The 17,684-nt window shown below is 36.4% G+C and overlaps 2 protein-coding genes across 2 annotated transcripts in view; both read left to right on the top strand.

Moving 5' to 3' along the window:
- Positions 1-4,533, top strand: part of LOC131971082 (uncharacterized) — a 13,961-nt gene extending 9,428 nt beyond the window's left edge. The window contains exons 3-4 of the mRNA XM_059332381.1: positions 1-1,485; positions 2,951-4,533. The exon at positions 1-1,485 is cut by the window's left edge and continues 1,273 nt beyond it. Coding sequence (XP_059188364.1) covers positions 1-1,485; positions 2,951-3,880 — 2,415 coding nt within the window. The 3' untranslated portion in view covers positions 3,881-4,533. The remainder of the gene's footprint in view (positions 1,486-2,950) is intronic.
- A 3,295-nt stretch (positions 4,534-7,828) lies between these two features.
- si:dkeyp-110g5.4 (uncharacterized protein LOC561637 homolog) lies at positions 7,829-17,219 on the top strand. The gene is made up of 4 exons (XM_059334159.1): positions 7,829-7,926; positions 10,798-11,335; positions 14,487-14,561; positions 16,353-17,219. The coding sequence occupies exons 1-4, from the start codon at positions 7,877-7,879 to the stop codon at positions 16,818-16,820; spliced, it is 1,131 nt and encodes a 376-aa protein (XP_059190142.1). The 5' UTR covers positions 7,829-7,876; the 3' UTR covers positions 16,821-17,219.
- The last annotated feature ends 465 nt before the right edge of the window (positions 17,220-17,684 follow it).

The raw sequence follows: 17,684 nt of genomic DNA, 5'->3' as shown, positions 1-17,684 counted from the left end.
AGAACTGATCCAGACACCAGCTACCTGGAACCCTTAGAGGAGGATCTACTCAGCACAGATGAAGAGGACATCCCACAGGAGTCACAGGACACAAAGAGTCCGACTTTAGTGGATCTAAAAACAAAAACAAGGAGAAACAGGAAGCGGGCCGTGTGTCCATGTTGTGTCTCTGGTTCTCAGGATCCTGATGATCCAGAGAAACAAACAGGTAGAAAGAGGAGAAAAACAATAAGAAAACAGGACAAATCTTCTGAAAGGGTTAATGGTCAAACAGCCAAACACACTAAGAGCAAACACAGCTGTAGGAGTTGTGGAGGTCCAGCTAGTGACGGTTTATCTTCATCATCCAAACAGTCCCTGGAGCAGAAACAGCAAGACCTCACAACTCTCCCTCCAGATGAAGATCATGTGTTTGTGTCAACACAAGACTTGAGACTAAAAACACAAAAGGAACTTGTGAAGGAAACAAACCAGACGGACACCAGCAGACTGAGAGTTGTTGCAGAGAGAGAAAACGCTACGAAGCCCGATGATGTCATCTCAAAACCAGTTTCTGGGTTAGAAAGTGGTCAAGAACAGGAAAACCCCGTGGTCAAGAGCAAAGGAAAGGGTCGTTTTGTGGCTAAAAAATGCAGCAAACCATCTAAAATGGGAATAAAAGGCTCACGCAGAACAGCAAGAAAACGTTCTGGACCAAAGAAACCCACGAAACCTTCATCCAAACAGTCCCTGGAGCAGGAACAGCAAGACCTCACAACTCTCCCTCCAGATGAAGATCATGTGTTTGTGTCAACACAAGACTTGAGACTAAAAACACAAAAGGAACTTGTGAAGGAAACAAACCAGATGGACACCAGCAGACTGAGAGTTGTTGAAGAGAGAGAAAACGCGACAAAGCACGATGATGTCATCTCAAAACCAGTTTCTGGGTCAAAAAGAACAGCAAGAAAAAGTTCTGGACCAAAGAAACCCATGAAACCTTCATCCAAACAGTCCCTGGATGAACAGCAAGACCTCACAACTCTCCCTCCAGTTGAAGTGATTTACCTGAATGATGAAGATGCTGACGAAGACTCGTCCGTTCACATGGAAGCAGTCACTCATGCAGATGAAGATAATGTCATATTTGTGTCATATATTCCACCAAAATCTGAGTCAACACAAGATCTGAGACTAAAAACACAAACGCCACTCCTAGAGGAAACAAACCAGAAGGACAGGAACCGTCCAGACTGTGAGACAGAATCTCAGAACCTGGCTAGTAAAACTAGCGCTCCTAGAAGAAGAAAAGATGGCGTCAACACAGTCAAAGATGTTGTTGTTTGCAGTTCAGCAGTGATAAACATGAATAACATGAACAGTCAGCAGAAAACCTCCAGCCAGCAGCTGGAGAGCATCGATGTAGATGCAGAAACAGAAAGTCCAGCAGGTCCTGTCAGATCTGGACTACGTTCTCAAAAAGAGAAGAGCACCTACAAAGTGGAGGTGAGGTCACTTCTATTGTCTCAGTAATTTGCAATACTTCATAGAGAATCATGTAACAAGATTTTATGATATTTTTATCCATTTTAAAATATGATCTTGCAGTTTAGAAATGGTGTCAAAGTAGTAGTGAGGCGGTTTAGGACCAGATTTAAGAAGAATGGGGACACAGCAGACAAAAGCTCCACATTTTTTCCACATGCTCTCTATCACCATAAGTTTACATTTTTGATGGGAGCCACTTCATCAGGATTGTGGATCGGAGATGGCAGCCATATAAAATCTATGAGAACCAATAAATCTTCCAAGCCACTCAGAAGGTCAATCTTGGTGTCAAAATCTACATTTTCTGGGTCAAAGAATCATTTAAAACTCTTGAGAATATCATTAGATCAGTGGTTCCCAACCTTTTTCTTGAGGGACCCACATTTTTACCATTGTTAACGTTGGCGACCCCCCATTGTTCATTGCTTCTGTGAAGCCGAACTCAATGTAACTTTCATGGTAGCCTCTCTTTTTCTGTTTGAGATATTCAGCATTTTCATCTCCCTGATGCTTCGCCATTTTTCCATTAGCTCTGTGTTTCTGTTGCTAGGTGAGGTTACCACTAGGTGAGGTTACCGCTAGGTGAGGTTACCGCTAGGTGAGGTTACCGCTAGCTGAGGTTACCACTAGGTGAGGTTATCTCTAGGTGAGGTTACCACTAGGTGAGGTTACCTCTAGGTGAGGTTACCTCTAGGTGAGGTTACCACTAGGTGAGGTTACCGCTCGGTGAGGTTACCTCTAGGTGAGGTTACCGCTAGGTGAGGTTACCTCTAGGTGAGGTTACCTCTAGGTGAGGTTACCGCTAGGTGAGGTTACCACTAGGTGAGGTTACCGCTAGGTGAGGTTACCTCTAGGTGAGGTTACCTCTAGGTAAGGTTACCGCTAGGCGAGGTTACCTCTAGGTGAGGTTACCGCTAGGTGAGGTTACCGCTAGGTGAGGTTACCTGTGTCTACTGCAGGAGGGATGTTACACACGCCCTTATTCTCGTGATATAGCCTTTATTTTTAAACTTTTCTATAGTGATTTTTCTATTTAAATAAATGAATAAACATTTAATGTAGCCCTTATTAGTTGTTTTTGTCCCACTAGTGAATTAAATGCTGACTCATCTATATTTAACACATTAGATTTATTACATCCCTTAAAATCAAGAGTGCTTCAAGACCCCCCGTGGATCTTTGACGCCCCCCTGGGGGGGTAGGGCCCCCCCTGTTGGGAATCATTGCACTAGATGATTATTTGATCCAATAGAAATGTTCATTTTGGACATGTATTTACCTCATTTCCAACTTAGTTCCTAAGCGGTGTGTAGTTAGCTGATAGTAACATTTAGCTCAAAGCATTGATCCGCTAGCAGGGCTGGAGATTTAAAGTCTTGTTTACGTATTATTTGTAATTTCAGCATTTTTTTTCTCCTTGCAGAGAGAATCTATGAGTCCCACAATAATCAGGACGTTTTCACTGGCTCCAGAATTCTGTCCAACAGCTGATGATCTGCTGAGACACATGTTTGGGCTGACAGCAGACGTGAAGATTCACCTGCAGAGGATTGATGACGCTTCAGCCGGGTCTGTACCTGGGTCTGCACCTGGGTCACTACCTGGGTCTGGACCTGGGTCTGGACCTGGGTCTGGACCTGGGTCTGTACCTGGGTCTGTACCTGGGTCTCTACCTGCAGAACCTGTGAAGAATGAGTCCAGGAGTCCAGAGGAGACTCACCTGAAACCAAGGAGCAGGTTGAGAAAAAGAGAAACCGACGGCTGCTCTGGTCTCATCACTGTCAAAAGAGTCAGTAAGCGTCAGAGTCAAGTATTAACTGGACCAGAACTGTCCAAAGACTCTCCCAGTCTAGATACTGGACAGACAGATGACCCTGCAGGTAACACAGCAGGTGATGTTAGAACTGATCCAGACACCAGCTACCTGGAACCCTTAGAGGAGGATCTACTCAGCACAGATGAAGAGGACATCCCACAGGAGTCACAGGACACAAAGAGTCCGACTTTAGTGGATCTAAAAACAAAAACAAGGAGAAACAGGAATAGCACCGTTTGTCCATGTTGTGTCTCTGGTTCTCCTGCAGCCAAGATGGATGAACCAGAGAAACAAACAGGTAGAAAGAGGAGAAAAACAATAAGAAAACAGGACAAATCTTCTGAAAGGGTTAGTGGTCAAACAGCCAAACACACTAAGAACAAACACAGCTGTAGGAGTTGTGGAGGTCCAGCTAGTGACGGTTTATCTTCATCATCATCTTCTTCTTTGGACTGTCATGAAGAAATCAGGAGACTCAAAGAGCTCCTGAGAGAGAAAGACGCAGCGTTGGAACTGTTGAGGAACACCAGGAGATAAAAAACAACAACATAGTTATTTTTATTTATAGTCGATGTTATCATTTATATTTATTTTTTATTGAAGTTGACGAGGACTGACACAAGTACAGGTGCTTCTTAATAAATTAGAATATGATAGAAAAGTTTATTTATGTCAGTAATTCAATTAAAATTCAACTTAAATGCTGCAGGGGCCTCAGTTTATCATGTTGACTAGCACAGGGCCACATATTGGAGCATCACTTCACCAGATATGATGAAACTGACATTTAAATATGTTTACAGTGCAGTAACTTAACATATTTCATGCTCTAATGCATGTTTAACAGTATAAATAGGAATACAAAAGGTTTGAAGCAAATAAAATGTGATTTCTTTTTGTTTCAGTTCAAGAACAGCAGACCAACATTAATAACAAGACGTAATTTTGTGCATTTTTACACTGCACTTTTCATGTGAAAACATTTCATGTCTTGATTTATTTAATTTATTCTAATTATAATGATTATGGCTTACATTTAATAAAGACCTAAAATTCAGTGTCCCAAAAAACGTTTAATATTACAAAAGACCAATTTTAAAAAGTATGTTTGATATGGAAATGTTCTCTGAAAAGTCTGTCCATTTAAATACTTTTGGCCATTGAAGCTAGCTGGGGATAGCTGCAGACAGCTAGCTGGGGATAGCTGCAGAGAGCTAGCTGGGGGTAGCTGCAGAGAGCTAGCTGGGGATAGCTGCACACAGCTAGCTGGGGATAGCTGCAGACAGCTAGCTGGGGATAGCTGCAGAGAGCTAGCTGGGGGTAGCTGCAGAGAGCTAGCTGGGGATAGCTGCACACAGCTAGCTGGGGATAGCTGCAGAGAGCTAGCTGGGGATAGCTGCAGAGAGCTAGCTGGGGATAGCTGCACACAGCTAGCTGGGGATAGCTGCAGACAGCTAGCTGGGGATAGCTGCAGACAGCTAGCTGGGGATAGCTGCACACAGCTAGCTGGGATAGCTGCAGACAGCTAGCTGGGGATAGCTGCAGACAGCTAGCTGGGGATAGCTGCACACAGCTAGCTGGGATAGCTGCAGACAGCTAGCTGGGGATAGCTGCAGACAGCTAGCAGGATGTATAATGAGACCTTGATATGGCGTTGGAGGTGGGACCCAATTCATTCCTATGAAAGCTGCTGAGTGGCACATGAAGCCAGCTTCCACACTGCAAAAAGTCAGCTCTTAAAAACAAGGAAAAAGTATAAAAATGAGGTTTATTTTGCTTAAAAATAGCTAAATTATCTGCCAATGGAACAAGAAAATGTGTCTTGTCAAAACTTTCCAAAACCAGTAAAAATATCTAATCTCAATGAAGCACAAATACCTTAGAATTAGTTTATTCTGACACTGTTATTCTAATAACAAGTGACTTTTTCTTGATTCTAATGAAATACACGTGATATATTTTCTCAATATGTGTAAAAATATTCTTGAATTAATAATCAGTAAAGAACCATCATCTGGACATAATGATATGATAGGCATTATATTTATAGAAACCAGCAAAGTCAGACTAAATACTAAAAACTATAACTAATGTGTGTCCTTTTTTGGCCATTTTGCATATTTTTTTGGTCATTTTTTGGGTCATTTTGCGTCTATTTTGGTCATTTTGTGTCTTTTGTGTCTTTTTTGTCATTTTGTGTCTATTTTTGGCCATTTAACATCTTCTTTTGATCATTTTGTGCCTTTTTTAGGTTAATTTGTGGCTTTTTTTTGGTCATTTTCTTGATACAGCTACAAAGATTTTTATCTGTATGTAAAATATTTTTCTTAAAATTCTTGAAATAAGACAAAAGCCGTTTTTGCAGTGCACGTGTCTCAGCAGAATCAATCATTTCCCAGTTGTAGAATTTAAGGTTTTTAACAGGATCTAGTTATTCCAAACAGTTTCTTTTTGGCAGAAATTGACAGAAATATCACAATTTTTTAAGCTTCGTTTTGGTGACTTTTTCTAACTGAAACTTTTCTAACCTGTGATCCATTCAAGGACTGTCGGAGAGTTCATATTCCGACGATAATTCCTGTTTTTACACTTTCTCTCTTGGATAAACGGTTAATTGTTGGCGATCGTTTAAAGAAAATGTGTTTTTTTAATCCAGACGTCAGGATTCATGACATGATTATTTACTACTCCCCAACACTGAGATGTCTTGTTTTAAAGTCTTGTTTGTCTTTTGTTATTTTTATACATTCATCTTCAAAAACTGTTTTTTTTATTAATGACATTAAGATGTACAGGTGCATGTCAATAAATTAGAATATGATAGAAAGTTTATTTATGTCAGTAATTAAATTAAAAAAAGGTGAAATAACACATTATATGGATCCATTACAGACAGAATGAAACATTTCATGTCTTCATTTATTTAATTTATTCTAATTATAATGATTATGGCTTACATTTAATGAAGACATAAAATTCACTGTCTCAAAAAAAATGTGAATATTACAAAAGACCAAATTTAAAAAGTCTTAGAAGGTGCTGTTTCAGCACTGAGATGTGAAAATGACAGAAATAATATAATATAATATAATTTAATATATATAATTGGTCTTCCTCAGTGCTAATCTGCCCTGATAAAACTAATAAAAAGTTCCAGTTAGATGATGATGTTGCTGTTTTACACATTGTATTATATTTCATTTTATTATGTTGTTTATTTATTATTATTTTTACTCTATAACAAAAACATTTTGTTTGTTTTTTTGTACAGAAGTCAGTTAAGCATTAACAAATCACATTTACTTGATTTCTGTATTTCATTTCTATTTTTTCACTACTTTACTTGTTTTGTTAGGTGTCTGTGTTTGAAAAAAAATAAATAAAATGTCAGGTGTCCTTTTTTGATTTCTATGTTTAGGTTTTTATAGATATTTTCTATCTGCTTTGTGTATCAGAGTGGTTCTTCAACCAGTTAGAGAGTTAACAGGGGTTTTATACTGGAAATGTAACTGGCTACAGCAAGTTATTGACATTTAAGTGATATATGTGATATAAATAAATACAAATCACAAGTCAAAACAGAGCTACATTTGTCTGAATTATAAAATGTATAATCCAGTGGTCTCAAACTCAAATTACCTGGGGGATGCTGGAGGCAGAATCAAAATAACCCAAAAAAGACACAAAATTACTAAAAAATAAATAAATTAAAAAAAGAATGACCAAAAAAGACACAAATTTATTTTTAAAAAGACAGGAAAAATATTAAAAAAGACACTAAATTATTAAAAAGACACAAAATTACCCCAAAAAAGACAGAATTACTAAAAAAGACACACAGTTATTTAAAAAAAAAAAACACAAAATACCAAAAAAAAGACAGAATTACTAAAAGAGACACAAAATTACCAAAAAAAGACAGAATTACTAAAAAAGACACAAAATTATTTTAAAAAAGACAAAATTACCAAAAAAAGACACAGAATTACTAAAAAAAGACAAAATTACCAAAAAAAGGCAGAATTACTAAAAAAGACAATATTATTTTACACAAGACACAAAATTATTAAAAAGACACAAAATAATTTTAAAAAGACACAAAATTATTAAAAAGACACAAAATAATTTTAAAAAGACACAAAATTACCAAAAAAGTAATTAAAGGGACCTTCCACACACAACACGGTAAAGTGCCATTCATATAAAACTCACATTAAACTTTCATATCAAGGTGGGGGCCACAAAATGTCATCACGAGGGCCACAATTGGCCCGCGGGCCGCCAGTTTGAGCCCCCTGGTATAAATGGTGAAATAAAGAGCCGTTTCATCACTAATAGATGGTATTAATTATTATTGCTTTATCATGTTTTTCCATTAGGAACCTTGTGTTAGCTGCATGTTGACCTGCGGAGGGCAGTGTGATAACACCAGCATCCTCACTGACAGGAAGAAGAAGAAGAAGAAGAGGAAGAGGAGGAGGAAGAAAAGAAGAAAAGGAGGAAGTAGTCACTTTGTGTTTCGATTAAGTGAAAATGCAACAAACCTCTAAAGCTCAGGTCGGACAGCGCGTGCTCCAGTCCAGGTAGGAGCAACAATAACACGCTTTTATTCATATAAATACCACTCTTATGGTTGTTTAGCGTAATTACGTCACTATTTATTTAGTTATAATATTAGTTTTTATGGTAACAGCAACACAAAGCTCCTTTTCTTAGTCAGACAGGGTAAGTTAAGGTAATAGTTCACTAGTTTAGTCCACGTCAGAGTTCAGCTCTCTACAGATATTATATTATATTATATTATATTATGTTCAGCAACCAGAATCTGAGCAAACAAACACACGTTATTATATATAAAACAATAAATGCAGGAAGTCATTTTAATAACAAAGAATAAAGCTGCCAGGAGCCCAAAATACAAACAAGAGACACAGGTTTCTATGGAAATGTACCATTTTTATTTTATTTTTTACCATTTATAAACTCTTTTGTATCTCTAACTCTGTTTTGGATTGAGTTTTTATTACTATTTTATTCTATTGTTTTTACTGTTTTTAGTATTTTATTCTTTTTATTGTTTTTATTTATACCCAGTTGCGTATGATTTATTCTATTTTAATAACTGTACAGCACTTTGGTCATCTGAGGTTGTTTTTAAATGTGCTCTATAAATAAACTTTGACTTGACTTGACAAAAACAGCAGAAATAATAATAAATAATAAAACCACAAACAGTCTTTTTGCATGTAAATTAAAAATAGTAATAGTTTTCATTATAGAAAGAAAATTCCCATTTTAAAAATGTTCTAGAAACATAAATGTGACACTGTGAAAGCTCCTCTGATTGAACTTTAACTGGCTTTCTCAGCTTGTCTACATATCAGATATAAATAAAGTTATTACTGTAAATAAAATATGTGTATTTTTAATAAATAGATGGACTCCAGAGGGTTAAAATTAATAAAAAAATCTGACTGATGCTGAACACAGACTTTTAATTTAATTTAAATTTAATGCAGAGTAAGTTGACAAATTTTAACCAAAATCTCCTGGACTTACTAACTTACTTACTAAGTTTTGTTAGGGGTGTGTGTTTGAATAAAAAAAATAGAATGTCGATAGGTGTCCTTTTTTAATTTCTATTCTTAGTTTTTATAGATATTTTCTATCTGCTTTGTGTATCAGAGTGGTTCTTCAACCAGTTAGAGAGTTAACAGGGGTTTTATACTGGGAATGTAACTGGCTGCAGACATTTATTCACATTTAAGTGATTTATGTGATATAAATAAATACAAATCACAAGTCAAAACAGCGGTAAATTTGTCTGAATTATAAAAGATATAAGTCAGAGGTTTCAAACTCAAATTACCTGGGGGCCGCTGGAGGCAGAATCAAAATGACCAAAAAAAGACACAAAATTACAACAAAAAAAGGAAGACACAATTACAAAAAAAGACACAAAATTATTTTTAAAAAAGACACAGAATTATTTTTTTTTAAAAGGCACAACATCACGAAAAAAAGACACAGAATTACAAAAAAAAGACCCCAAATTACAACAAAAAAGACAGAATTACTAAAAAAGACACAATTATTTTTAAAATACACAAAATTATTTTAAAAAAAGACACAAAATTCACCAAAATCTCCTGGAGGTTTAATCCTTAATAAGTCTCTAGCTGATGGTGATTGTCTCTTTCTGTCTGTAACCTGTAAACATCTCGTTCTGCTGCTGTGACATCATCACTTCATAAACTTCATAAACACTCGTTGAGCTTTGAGTCCTGCACTGTTTTATCTGGTTCTGATTTAAAAAAGACTTAGTTCTGCCAAATGTCATTTAATGGAATGTAAATATTTATAATTACTGACACGTTATAGAGAAGTATAAACACAGAGCTGATGGGGCTGGGTGATATATCCATATAATAAATATATCTATATGTTTTTAAATGTGATATGGAATTAGATCATATCGTATATTAGTTAATGACGTAATCTAACTCAGTGTCAGTTGGTGTAACCAGTAATTCTTTTTCCATAAAAATATGATTTTATACAGGAAAATAAATGTGAACCAAAATGAGAAAAAAAATAAAATCCATGTTTACATTGTAACACTATGGTTTATAACAAATTTTACATCATTTGTCCAAACTTTAGAAAAAAAATGGTTGTTTTTAGAATATTCTATTTCTGCTCAATATTGATGAAATTTGTAAATGTAGAAATACTCAAAAAAAATATTTGTTTTTTTTTAGAATGAAGTAATTATATGTATAAATCCACATCCAACCAAGTATTTAATATTTATATATTTATTTTTTTGTGGTTACACCATTTGACATCTTGCCAACCCTTATTTGTCACTGACCCATAAATTGAATATAATTCATAATTTTTTTCTTTATATATATACTAGGGTTTGTCATATTTAGTTCTTTTGTAATGTTCGTTATTCTTTTCTCATATAAATATATTTATTTCAGAAAAAGATTGGCCTATTTTATTTATTTAAATGTCACTTTATGTAGCTTTGATTTAAAAAGGTTCTCCTGTTGTTATACAGTATTTATGTTCACTTAAATAAACGGTTTCAATAAAACTACTTGTGACATGTCAGATTTGACTTTGACTGAACATTTGCTCTCACTTTATGATAAAAAATATCAGAATATATATGGCCCATTTCAGAATTGAAGTTTAGACAAAATAAGAATTTTTTTTTCGTTCTATCTATCTCTACTGTGGATTTACATCGGTTACATTCTGGTGAAATATCAGGAGAACATTTGTGGAGCTTTTCCTCTGAATAATAAAGTCTGTGGAGCGTTTTAAACAGTATTAGCTTGTGTCTGCTGTTGACTGAACACTTTTGCACGTTACGTAGACATTCTTCCTAAATGTAATCCTTTAATTCCATATTTAACATCCTGTCCTCTTGCTGTGAGCAGGGAGCTGCAGATCATGGACCCTGTGGACCGACTGGAGATCTTCATCCCTGTGGAGGCGGAGGTGAAGAGTGTCTCTGTGGGGACTTTACCCAAGTCCGTGGTGAGACAGATGGGCCTCCACCAGTCTGAGTCTGAGGCCTGCAGGAAGACCTCCGCCCCCCCAGAAGCCATCTGGATCTGTCCTGCTGTGGTCCGGAGGAAAGGCCACGTGGAGAACGTGTCCTCGCTGCTGGGACAGAAGGTCCCCGCTGTCCCGGGTCCCCTCCAGATGTCTTTTGTCTCTGAGAACCTGACGGCCTACAAGGTCCTGAAGGACACCATGCCTGGAAACAAAGTCTCAGCCCAAACATCTCAGTCCTCCCTGGTTCCTCCAGGCTCTGCTCCACGCAAATACAGAGATACTGTTATCATCCACAACGGGCTGGTCTACCTCACCACCAGGACCACCAGGACCACCAGGACCGGACCCGGAGGGAGACAACCAGAGACCCAGTCCTCCCAGTCCTCCCAGTCCTCCGTCCATAAACACCTCAAGAAGGTAATGTGATGTTTTAGTTGGTGAATAAAAGCCACAACAACCAACCAGGAAAACAGAAACAAGAAGTAAAATACAAACAAACATGGCAGCTCGTTATAGGGCTGGGCGACATGGACCAAAAGTCTTATTTTGATATATTTAGGTTTAATATCGATATACAATATATATCCTGATATTTTTATCACAAAGTGAGAGAAAATGTTCTATTTTAAATAATATTGCTAATTATATTGAATGTTGCACAGTAGCACAGTGCTAACAGTTAGCTCTGTAGCAGTACAGTGTGTGTGCTAACAGGCTAACAGTTAGCTCTGTAGCAGTACAGTGTGTATGTGCTAACAGTTAGCTCTGTAGCAGTACAGTGTGTGTGCTAACAGGCTAACAGTTAGCTCTGTAACAGTACAGTGTGTATGTGCTAACAGTTAGCTCTGTAGCAGTACAGTGTGTGTGCTAACAGGCTAACAGTTAGCTCTGTAGCAGTACAGTGTGTATGTGCTAACAGTTAGCTCTGTAGCAGTACAGTGTGTGTGCTAACAGGCTAACAGTTAGCTCTGTAGCAGTACAGTGTGTATGTGCTAACAGTTAGCTCTGTAGCAGTACAGTGTGTGTGCTAACAGGCTAACAGTTAGCTCTGTAACAGTACAGTGTGTATGTGCTAACAGTTAGCTCTGTAGCAGTACAGTGTGTGTGCTAACAGGCTAACAGTTAGCTCTGTAGCAGTACAGTGTGTATGTGCTAACAGGCTAACAGTTAGCTCTGTAGCAGTACAGTGTGTATGTGCTAACAGGCTAACAGTTAGCTCTGTAGCAGTACAGCGTGTATGTGCTAACAGGCTCACAGTTAGCTCTGTAGCAGTACAGTGTGTATGTGCTAAAAGGCTAACAGTTAGCTCTGTAGCAGTACAGTGTGTATGTGCTAACAGGCTAACAGTTAGCTCTGTAGCAGTACAGTGTGTATGTGCTAGCAGGCTAACAGTTAGCTCTGTAGCAGTACAGTGTGTATGTGCTAACAGGCTAACAGTTAGCTCTGTAGCAGTACAGTGTGTATGTGCTAATAGGCTAACAGTTAGCTCTGTAGCAGTACAGTGTGCATGTGCTAACAGGCTAACAGTTAGCTCTGTAGCAGTACAGTGTGTATGTGCTAACAGGCTAACAGTTAGCTCTGTAGCAGTACAGTGTGTATGTGCTAACAGGCTCACAGTTAGCTCTGTAGCAGTACAGTGTGTATGTGCTAACAGGCTAACAGTTAGCTCTGTAGCAGTACAGTGTGTATGTGCTAATAGGCTAACAGTTAGCTCTGTAGCAGTACAGTGTGTATGTGCTAACAGGCTAACAGTTAGCTCTGTAGCAGTACAGTGTGTATGTGCTAACAGGCTAACAGTTAGCTCTGTAGCAGTACAGTGTGTATGTGCTAACAGGCTAACAGTTAGCTCTGTAGCAGTACAGTGTGTATGTGCTAACAGGCTAACAGTTAGCTCTGTAGCATTACAGTGTGTATGTGCTAACAGGCTAACAGTTAGATCTGTAGCAGTACAGTGTGTATGTGCTAACAGGCTAACAGTTAGCTCTGTAGCAGTACAGCGTGTATGTGCTAACAGGCTAACAGTTAGCTCTGTAGCAGTACAGTGTGTATGTGCTAGCAGGCTAACAGTTAGCTCTGTAGCAGTACAGTGTGTATGTGCTAATAGGCTAACAGTTAGCTCTGTAGCAGTACAGTGTGTATGTGCTAACAGGCTCACAGTTAGCTCTGTAGCAATACAGTGTTAGTATCATTTTTCAACTCTGATTTCATGATTTTTGGGCTCAATATGTTGATCAAGTAGGTTAAAGTGAGAAAATAACTGTCAGATCATAAAGGTGAAGAAAAAATGGAACCAAATATGAGTATAGTAAACATTTTTATGTGGTACATGAAGGGCAAAATCAAAAGTATTGAAAAACTGCCAAAATAGGCTCATAGACCCCAGAGGGTTAAGAAAGAAAGAAAGAAAGAAAGAAAGAAAGAAAGGAAGAAAGAAAGGATTTCCTATCTGGAAACTGTAAACCTGCAGACTTTGAGTCATTTCCTGGATAATTCAATACAAGTTGAGATATTTCATGTCTGGATTTAAGTCTTGGGCCACTTGACATTATTCATCACTAACTATACACCTGTAGAGGCTGGAGCTCCTGGTTACAGTAGAGGCTGTTATTTATCCAGATGTTCCACTGGTGAACAGGAAACATCTGTTAGTCAAATAACCATGAACTTTACTGAGACCTTCAGGAAGCTCTGTTCATGAAACCACTTGATTTGAATGACTTGAAGACTATTTTTATCTACACTTTTATCTTGTTCTGACAAAAAAGACACAAAAATACACAAAATGACAAAAAAGACACAAAAGGACACAAAATGACAAAAAAAGACACAAAATGACTAAAAAAGACACACAAAAAAGACACAAAATGACCAAAATAAGACACAAAATGACTAAAAAAGACACAAAATGACTAAAAAAAGACACAAAATGACTAAAAAAAGACACAAAATGACTAAAAAAGACACAAAATTATAAAAAAAAAGACACAAAATGACCCAAAAAATACACAAAATGACAAAAAAGACACAAAAATACACAAAATGACAAAAAAAGACACAAAATAACTAAAAAAGACACACAAAAAGACGCAAAATGACCAAAAAAGACACAAAAAGACAACAAATTACCAAAATAAACCCACAAAAAAGACACAAAATTACTGAAATTGTTATGCTAAAAGAGCCAAATCAAATAGAGTCCCACTAGAATAAAACCAGAGTTGATGACAGGATCACACACAATCACAAGATCACATTTATGTTGGTTTTTCTTTGTTTTGTTTTGTTTTGTTTTGTCTTCTAGTCAAATATTATTTAATCTTGTTCTTCTTCTAGTCAGATATTATTTAATCTTGTTCTTCTTCTAGTCAGATATTATTTAATCTTGTTCTTCTTCTAGTCAGATATTATTTAATCTTGTTCTTCTTCTAGTCAGATATTATTTAATCTTGTTCTTCTTCTAGTCAGATATTATTTAATCTTGTTCTTCTTCTAGTCAGATATTATTTTATCTTGTTCTTCTTCTAGTTGGATATTATTTAGCTCATTATCATGTTTCCTCTTTCCTCAGGCTTCTCTTCAACCTGCAGACAAAAGAGTTAAAAGGAAGAATATAAGAGATAATAATAACTCCACTACAGACCACGTAAGTATGATCATAAAAAATATTATTATTATAAAGCTTTTAGTTCCAACCAAGGCATTTGATTGGATAGAATACAATCCATTAGTGCTATTAGTTATCATTGACTGTAACAAAGAGGAACATGTTTCTACAAATAACATTTTAATTCTGGGTTAAATTATGAATGATTATCTCATTCCCATCACCTGATCATTTCTTGTTCATTTTAATGTCTGGTACAACTAAAGGTTCATTTGTTTGGACAAATATAATAATAACAACAGAACACAACCAATAGATGAGCTCTTATATGTTATATTTGAGACCTTTGTTCACATTTGCAACATTTAAAATTCTTTATTGAGCATGATAGTGATTCAAAATCACATTTTATGTTGGACTAGAGGACTAAAAAAGACACAAAATGACTAAAAAAGACACAAAATGACTAAAAAAGACACAACAAAAGACACAAATGACCAAAAAAGACACAAAATGACTAAAAAAGACACAACAAAAGACACAAATGACCAAAAAAGACACAAAATGACTAAAAAAAGACACAAAATGACTAAAAAAGACACAAAATGACTAAAAAGACACAAAATGACTAAAAAAAGACACAAAATGACCAAAAAAAGACACAAAATGACTAAAAAAAGACACAAAATGACTAAAAAAGACACAAAATGACCAAAAAAAGACACAAAATAACTAAAAAAGACACAAAATGACCAAAAAAAGACACAAAATGACTAAAAAAAGACACAAAATGACTAAAAAAGACACAAAATGACCAAAAAAAGACACAAAATAACTAAAAAAGACACAAAATGACCAAAAAAGACACAAAATAACTAAAAAAAGACACAAAATGACTAAAAAAGACACAAAATGACCAAAAAAAGACACAAAATAACTAAAAAAGACACAAAATGACCAAAAAAGACACAAAATAACTAAAAAAAAGACACAAAATGACCAAAAAAGACACAAAATGCCTAAAAAAAGACACAAAATGACCAAAAAAAGACACAAAATGACTAAAAAAAGACACAAAATGACTAATAAAGACACAAAATGACTAAAAAGACACAAAATGACTAAAAAAAGACACAAAATGACCAAAAAAAGACACAAAATGACTAAAAAAAGACACAAAATGACTAAAAAAGACAAAATGACCAAAAAAAGACACAAAATAACTAAAAAAGACACAAAATGACCAAAAAAAGAAACAAAATGACTAAAAAAGACACAAAATGACTAAAAAAGACACAAAATTACCAAAAAAGACACAAAATAACTAAAAAAAGACACAAAATGACCAAAAAAGATACAAAATGACCAAAAAAGACACAAAATGACCCAAAAAATACACTAAATGACAAAAAAGACACAAAATGACCAAAAAAAAGATACAAAATGACAAAAAAAAGACAGAAAAAAGACACAAAATGACCCAAAAATTACACAAAATGACAAAAAAAGACACAAAAAAAGACACAAAGACAACAAATTACCAAAATAAACCCACAAAAAAGACACAAAATGACTAAAAAATGATGTTGATCCAGTAAGTCAGAATAAAACATCAATTATTATTATCAGGTCATATAGGTGAAAAATATACCAACATGGTATTTAAACATGTTTTAAGTGGTGAATACAGGCAGGATGGAAAGATTCAGACATGGAGGAAATAGAACAAAACTCCAGAGAGTTAACGGTGGATGTTTGGTTCATCATGTCGTGTTTCTATGAACCCAGAGTGAGTTTGAGTTGTGTTTAACTTGTTTGTTTCTCCTGCAGGAGGTAAATAACAACAGGTCCAAACTAAAACCCAACACATGCAGAGAGACAAACAGTGTTGCAGGAGTCCAGAAGACGCCTGATGTCCTCCTGCAGACCTCTGGACACAGAGTTCTCCACCAGGAGGCTGATGTTCTACAGGCTGCAGGAGGAGCAGCAGGCTCCCGGTTTCATCTACAGGAGGAGCAGCAGCAGGAGCAGCAGCAGCAGGAGGAGAACATGGAGGGTGGAGGGTGTGATCTCCAGGTCCCTGGTGGTGGAGGAGAAGACCTCCTCCAGATGAACAGTGGTGGAGCTGGTGTTGTAGATGAGATGTGGAGCAGCAGGGAGTCTCAGGGAGCAGCAGGAGTCTCCTCCTCTCTCCGGGGGGAGGTGGACTTCCAACAGCTGGCTCAGGAGGAGAAGATCGCTCGCATGAAGGCCAAACTCCGGAAGAGTGAAGCTGCCTGCAACCTGCACGCCTCCTAACCCCAGACTGGATCCTGAGGAGGAGGAACGAGCTGGAGATCCTCAGATACTTTATAGATAAATACAGATATTAACTCTCAACTCTCTGTTTAACCAGTAATCAGAGTCCCAGTGGAACGGTTGTCACCATATTAAAATATTCAGCTCGATATCGATACTCAGGAAAATATTGGATACTCGATACCATTTTCGATTCCACAAGGATAAAAACAAAGACCCCAAAATTTAACAGAAATATTTTTATTAACAAGAAAAATGCAACATGTAAAAATGAACAGAACCACAGGTTAAATATTTATAATAAAAAACAGTTGTGCAAAAAGAAACTGCAACTATGATAACAAGCTTCAGGTCTGAGGTAGTGCAGAAAATACATAAATACAATAAACAATAACAATTAAAACAATATTTTGAGGTTGTATGCTGTGCACAATATTAGGCAATGAAGTGTTCATTCCTTGGCTCGGTATCGCTACTTTTGGAAATGAGTATCGTATCCGGATACAACATTTTAGTATCGATACTTTTTTGAGTATCGATACTTTTGACGACCCTAGTTTGAACTCTTTGTTTAAGGTTTTGACCCAACAAGTAATAATGTCCCAGTGTAACGCCTGCAAATGTAATAATGTCCACAAACGTGATAAAAACTGCAGCTTTAAATGCAGGAATCCCAAAAACGTGATACTTTGCGTTATTACATTAGTGGGAACTTATTACAATATTAAAAGTTGAAGATTTTCACTTCCCCACAAACCTAATAGTTATTACATTTGTAGGAAATCTCATGTTACGTTTGTAGCAGGCAGCGGTTATTACGTTTGTGGGATTATTGCATTAAAAACTGCAGATTTTTATTACATT

The sequence above is a fragment of the Centropristis striata genome, chromosome 5, assembly GCF_030273125.1.
Source record: "Centropristis striata isolate RG_2023a ecotype Rhode Island chromosome 5, C.striata_1.0, whole genome shotgun sequence".
NCBI lineage: Eukaryota > Metazoa > Chordata > Actinopteri > Perciformes > Serranidae > Centropristis > Centropristis striata.
Note: the sequence above shows the minus strand (reverse complement) of the source record. Positions and strands in the feature narration are given on the sequence as shown.